The sequence below is a fragment of the Phodopus roborovskii genome, unplaced genomic scaffold (assembly GCF_943737965.1).
Source record: "Phodopus roborovskii unplaced genomic scaffold, PHOROB, whole genome shotgun sequence".
Taxonomy (NCBI): Eukaryota; Metazoa; Chordata; class Mammalia; order Rodentia; family Cricetidae; genus Phodopus; species Phodopus roborovskii.
The window spans coordinates 13943360-13950338 of NW_026126578.1; the positions used below are offsets into that span (position 1 = coordinate 13943360).

Genomic DNA, 6979 nt, shown 5'->3' on the forward strand with positions numbered 1-6979 from the left:
TTTTTTTTTTTGAGACAGCATTTCTCTGTGTAGCCCTAGCTGTCCTGGGACTCCCTGTGTAGTCCAGGCTGGCCTTGAACTGAGATATCCACCTGCCTTTGCCTCCTGAGTGCTGGAATTAGTTGTGCACCACCACCGACCAGAAGAAATTACAAATTTATACTATTAATTAAATATGAAAACTGAGGAAGGAGAAGTAACCAATGGGGGCTGACTAACTAGTTTGATTACTGTGATGAGGGGGAGGCGTGGGCCATTGTAGGTAAGGACTGCTACTTGACCATGTAGAGTTTGAGATGCGTGTGGACCATGGAGGCAGAGACAGGAGGAAAGGCTAGAAATACAAGATCAGAAGAGCAGAGCCCTTTGCATCATCCTCAGCTAGAAGACAGACAGATTCAGAAGAAGAAATAGGTTAGGGCTCTCCCAATGGGTCTCAATTGGAAGCTGGAAAGGACAGATTTTAAGGTGAGCATGTCTCAGGTTCCAGAAAGGAAGCAAAGCTATCTAAAGGGGGTGCAGCTCAGTCATGAGGCACTTAGCTAACATGCACACAGCTCTAGGTTCAGTCCTCAGCGATAATAATGCTGAAGGAAGAACATGATGGCAGAGACGTGTGTCCTGAATTTTTTCTCTCATTCACAGCCTTCTGATGAAACAAAAGAAGTTTCTTTACCATTTCAAAAATGTCCGCTGGGCTAAGGGTCGGCATGAAACCTACCTGTGCTACGTGGTGAAGCGGAGGGACAGCGCCACATCCTTTTCACTGGATTTCGGCCACCTCCGCAACAAGGTACCAATGGTGTTGACTGCTAAGTTGTGGCATCGACACTAAGTTGTGGATGGCACTGATGCCAAGTGCTGAGGGGACAACTCTCCTATCAACGCATGTGCGTGCGTGCATGCATGCATACGTGTGTGCGTGCATGCTCAAAGGGGAGGAAAGGGAAGGAGAGATGGAGAGAAAGCAAGCACCTATACTCCCAAGCTGACCTGACCATCTCTGGCAATCCTCCTGCCTCTGTAATTACAGGTGCCCACCACCACACTGAACTTTTTTGGGTTATTTGATTAACGTCTCCACCAGCTTCCTCTGGTTCTTTTCACAATCTATTCGCCCACATTAAACATGTTCTGAAGGGTGTTAGTCCCCTCCTCAGGAATGCTGGGCACCCTAATGTCACACCTTCTTTCAGTGACAAGATTGTTTCTAAACTCTCCTGTCTTTCCCCAGCCTCTGAACTGCTTTGAGACTAAAGTAAAGAAGGGGGCCTGAAGAGGCATTTGGTGATACTTGCTGATATTCTGGAAAGCCTAGGCTTGAGTCCCATCACCTACACGGCAACTCCCAACCAGCTCTAACTCCTCCTGTTCCAGGGGATCCAATGCCCTCTCCTAGCCTCCCAGGGCAGCAGGCACATGCAGGCAAAACATCCATGCACATTAAATAAAAATGACTGTGACTCCAACTCATTTCATTGCCTTTGGTCCACACATCCGCAGCCTTCCTTTACCCAGCAGGGCCAGTATAGTAAAGGTATTTGGCTCCAGCAAGAAGTCTCTTAACAAGAAAATTATCATTAAGCTACATGTGCTAGCTCACGCCTTTGATCCCAACACAGCACTCTGGAGGCAGAGGCAGGAGGATGGACCCCTGTGAGTTCAAGACCAGCCTGGATTACTACGTAGCAAGTTCCAGGCTAGCCAGTTGCAGCATTCTCTGCAAGCATCCCAAATGGCCCTGGGTGGGAGGGGCGTGCCTGTCACACCTCGAGTGCTCTCTGCTCTCTCTGCAGTCCGGCTGCCACGTGGAACTGTTGTTCCTGCGCTACATCTCAGACTGGGATCTGGACCCGGGACGGTGTTACCGCGTCACCTGGTTCACCTCCTGGAGCCCCTGCTATGACTGCGCCCGGCACGTGGCTGAGTTTCTGAGATGGAACCCCAACCTTAGCCTGAGGATTTTCACCGCACGCCTCTACTTCTGCGAGGACCGTAAGGCTGAGCCTGAGGGGCTGCGAAGACTGCACCGCGCCGGGGTCCAGATCGGGATTATGACCTTCAAAGGTGAGAGCTGTGCACGGGGAGGTGTCTGAATTGCAGCTCAAGTGAGGGTAGTCAGCGGAGACTGGGGGCGGGGAGGGAGGCGCCACAGCCGCTCTCAGTTCCTCTCCGATGTCAAGCTTTGGTTTTTGAGTCAGGGTCTCACTATCTCAGGCTGGCCTTAGCTTGCAACTCTCTGGCCTCTGCCTTCTAAGTGCTGGAATTCCGAGCACACACCCATCTCAGAAAGGTCAGAATTTGAGGGACAGAAGTTGGGAGTGCTACGGGTGCGATCAGTGACAGAATTCTTGTCCAGTGTGTGCAGATCCCTGCGGTCCGTCCTTAGCAGACAAATAATAACAATAACAATAACAATAATAATAATAGAAATAATAAGAGGGCCAGGGGATGGCTCAGAGGTGTACTTGCTTTGGCGACTTAAGTTTGATCCCTGGAACCCCACGGGGTAGAAGAAGAGAAGCAAGCCTCAACAACTACCCTCTGACCTTCTAACCTTCTGACTTCTGACCTCCTGACTTTTGACCTTCACCCACACACACCTTCTTATTTACTTATTTATTTATTTTTATTTTAAGACTATTTTTACTGCTGGAATACATTTGTAGAAAATCATGAAAGAACTTTTAAAGCCTGGGAAGGGCTGCATGAAAATTCTGTCCGTCTAACCAGACAACTCCGACGCATCCTTTTGGTAAGGATATCCTTGCTTTCCTTTCTCTCTTCCCCCTACCCCACCAGACTGGAACTTCTTACTCTTAGATATTTGAGCCACTGTTTTCCATATGGTGAATACTCAGGGCTCCTTCCTCTTACCTTCTCTCCACTGAGTCTCAATAACGCTTTCTTTTGTTGACCTCCCCTCAAATGGGTTCCTTCCAAGCCAGAATTCTCCCTTCTTTTTCCTGGTCCTGATCCTAATTTTCTTTCCTGTCAAGCCACCCACTTCACTTAGATGCTTTCCCTTCCCCCAGCTCAATTGTAAAGCCATTCACTCAGTCTATATCTCTTTCTCCACAGCCCTTGTATGAAGTTGATGACTTGCGAGATGCATTTCGTGTTTTGGGACTTTGACAGCAACCTCCTGGAATGTCACATGTGATGAAATTTCTCTGTTGAAGAGAGTGGATAGAAAAACAATCCTTCCAAGTACCTGTTTTTCTTCTTAAATACTCAGTTTCATAAGAGTGTAGAGGGAAATTATATGACTTTTGAAAAATACTTGCAATGCAAACTAACATAGGACCTCCAGAGTGATGATGCAACTGGCAGCCTTGAGTGCAACGTCGCCATCTACTGGAGAACAGCAGAACTTCAGGACTTTGGACCATCGTTAAGTGCGGGTCTCTGACTTGTAAGCAGTATGGAAACAGAAGGTTGTATGCTTAGAAAAACATATGGGGGTGATCACACGGTTTGTTGCACCTGCCCTCTGTGTTTTCATTCGTTTGGATTGTCGGGGGTATCAGTGACAGATTTTTCTACTCTCGTCCTTTGAGGCTCACTTTCAAGGAAGCCCCCCCCCACCCCCCAGAGGTCGTGGATTATAGGCTGTCCTGGTAAGGGAGACTGAGGCACCATAAGCTGCTCTCTCAAAAGCATTAAGATGCGAGCATGCGCTGTACATTTCATTGTCTGTCGTGTCTTTTATATTTGCATGTGAGAGGGCTTGGGTGGGATTTGAACTATGTGTGATCACCTCTGGATGATTTTAACAGAGGATCTTTAAATACAGATGAGAACTACGAAGAAATCACTCTAGAGATGAGTTGATGCCTCAAGGAGCAAATGCTCTGGGGACACACACTTTTTTTTTTTTTTTAATGTCATCAGTTCATTTATGAGCTTATCTAGTATAAGAGTTCAAGAGTTTAATCCAATTTTCACATCACATCTCTTAAACAGTCTTCATTCTGTTAAAGGGCTGCATTAAAAACATCCTATTTCTTAAGTAGCTAATAAAAGAGCAGCAAATCCAGATCCAACAGCCACGATAGCCACTTGTTTCCACTGAAAATGGTAAATTCTTTCCGAGCCCTCCTCATAGTGGCTGCGACTGGCCACAGAGGTGATGAACCTTGGGATACGCTGGCCCAGCATGGGGCTGTTGAGGCGAGGGGTGCAGAGACAGATTTTGAAAGCAAAAATGGCCGCACCACCCTTGTGTCCTTTCCTTGTAACCCTGGGACACAGACTCTTAAAGGAGCCTGTGATTTAGAAACACCACAGACTTCTAGTAATGGACACCTGGGAGCTGCTTGAGTAGCGAGAGGTAATCTGTTCTCATTGAAGGATGCCAACAAAGGGTTTTCTACTTTTCATATGTGTGTGATGCCATTCCCCCGAATTGTGAACTATGTAAGAGGGTGACAAAATGGATTTGTATCTGATGCCAGGCAAAGTGATACTCATCTGTAATCCCAGCATTCAGGAGGCTGAGACAGGATTGCTAGTTCGAGGCCAGCCTCAGCTGCACAGTGAGATCCTATTTAATTGGAAACAATGGTGGGGGGGGGGGGAGGGAGGAACAATATTTAACAAGGAAAAATGCAAGACCACAGCAAGGAAATTATGCTTTACCCAACAAAATATGGGGACCAACATAGACTTCCTGTTTGTCCCTGTTTGTGCCTGGTCTCCCTAACAGCTATCTTTGATGGTGAGAAAAAATTCAAAATAAACATCCTCACACAGAAATTACCCAGTTACCCTTGCAATGCAATTACAAGACCCACAGGAAATCCTGTGCACACATCTGTATTTATTGTATGTCAGTTGCTGTGGAAGAGTTGAAAGTTACATATCCTTACTTCTTGTATCTATTCGTGTTTTATGTTATGCTGTATAGCATCCAGTGATGCTATATCCCTGCCATCATTTCCTCTTCTGCAATGCTGAAGTAGGTTCCTGACGTCTCATAAATTCGAGACTTTAGAAATCACTATAGCAATGCACAAAATCGTAACCATTTGAAGTCGTAACAGTTTTGCTCAGCAGCTGTTCTCTTGGTTTTTAGGAACTTTTTTCTCCACAGCAAATTCATTCTGACTAATTTTAAATGAACAGAACAAATGAATAAAATTTGGAAATTTTGAAGATGAACTACTGAATAAAATAATTCCAAAAGTGATTTATAAAAATCAAAGTCCTGTAGATTGCAGGGCAGTGTTGGTGCATGCCTTTAACCCCAGCATTTGGGAGATAGAGGCAGGAGAATCTCTGTGAATTTGAGGCCAGCCTGATCTAGATAGAGAGTTCCAGGACAGCCAGAACTACATATGGAGACCTTGTCTTAAAAAAATTAAGTAACTAAATACATCATGATGGAGTAGAATTTAATTAAGAGTCCCAGAATTAACCCACACATCTACAACCAACTGATTTTAAACAAAGGTGTAAGGTGTTGAGTCCGGTCAGCAGATGGTTGTGGAACAACCTGATATCAGGTGCTAAAGAGTGCACTTGGCATGGTGGCACCTGCCTGTGTTCTACTGGGAGGTGGAGTCAGTACGATCAGTAGTTTGAGGCCAGCTTGGGCATGAGAAAGACTGTCTTGAATAAAACAAAACAAATAAAAGAATCGCCTTGGGGCTCTTCCATACATCACACACAGAAATGTGTTCAATGTCAAATGCTTCCATGGAGGAACTGAAGGTTTATTTCAAAGCAGCACAGATGCTGTTTCCTACCCACCAGGATGGCCACCAACTGGAAATCAGGTCAATGAGTCAGTGGAGCAATCAGAGCTTGTGGATGAGTAGGAATATAAAATGGCACAATCACGGTAGAAAATAGTTTGGCAGATCCTCAAAAGTTAAACCGATAATTGCTATATGATCCATAGTTTCCACTACTGAGTTTCAAAGAGAATTACAACTTTGAGGGGTTAGACAAATGACTCCTTTGGTAAAGGGTTTATCTTGCAAACACAAGGACTTGAATTTGAGTCCTAGCACTCATGTAAAACAACTGGGCAAGGTAGTACATAACCCTGGCACATAGAAGGTAGACACAGGTGGATCCTGAGGCTACTGGACAGCCTAACCTACTTGGCAAGTTCCAGGTGAATGACAGAATCTTTTTTTTTTTTTTTTAAGGCCATGCTTGGTGCACATGTCTTTAATCCAAGCACTCAGGAGGCAGAGACAGGTGATCCTGTGAGCTCGAGGTCAGACTAGTCTACATAGTGAGATCCTGTTTCCAAAAAAAAAAAAAAAAAAAAAAAAAAAAAAAAGAGGAAGGAAGGAAGGAAAAAAGAGAGAGTGTGTGCACACACACACACACACCACAAACAAAATTTGTACTTGAATATTCAAAATAACATTATGTATAATAGCCCCAAAATGACACATTTAAATACTCATCCTTGGTGAATACATAAGCCAAGTGTGGTGTATCCACAGGAGAAATTTAATTTATTTGACTATAAAAGGAATGAAGTACCAAAACATGCTATAACATGAATATCCCAAGAAAGCACCAGCCAGGTGGCTAAGTGGGTAAAGACCTCTTCAGCCAACACTGACAACCTGAATCACAGGCCCCTGGAACCCTATGATAGAAGAAAGAACCAACTTAAAAGAAGCTGTCCTCTGACCACATAACCATCGTGACTTGTGAGCCACCCTCACCCCCACACACATACAATAAGTAAATGAAATTTTAAATAGAAAGAGAATTACTAATTAATTTAAAAAGAAATCTTCATGCTCTGTAAGAGAAACACACAAAAATCTACACATTGTATGATTCCAGTGCCTAAAATGTCCTGAGTAAGAATCCGGGTTTGGCTATGCATACCTGTAACCCCAGCACTTGGGAGATGAGGCAGGAGGATCAGAAGCTCACACCCAGACTTGACTACACAGAGAGTACAAGGCCAGTGTGGGGTGCATGAGACCCTGTCTCAAACAAAACA

General features: G+C 44.8%; 1 protein-coding gene across 1 annotated transcript; it reads left to right on the forward strand.

Moving 5' to 3' along the window:
* Positions 1–634: 634 nt before the first annotated feature.
* On the forward strand, positions 635–3135 carry Aicda (activation induced cytidine deaminase; the record flags this gene model as incomplete). The annotated part of the gene is made up of 4 exons (XM_051203540.1): positions 635–793; positions 1797–2067; positions 2670–2755; positions 3082–3135. Coding segments are annotated over 4 exons (570 nt in total), but the record flags the coding sequence as incomplete, so codon positions are not given.
* Between the last annotated feature and the right edge of the window lie 3844 nt (positions 3136–6979).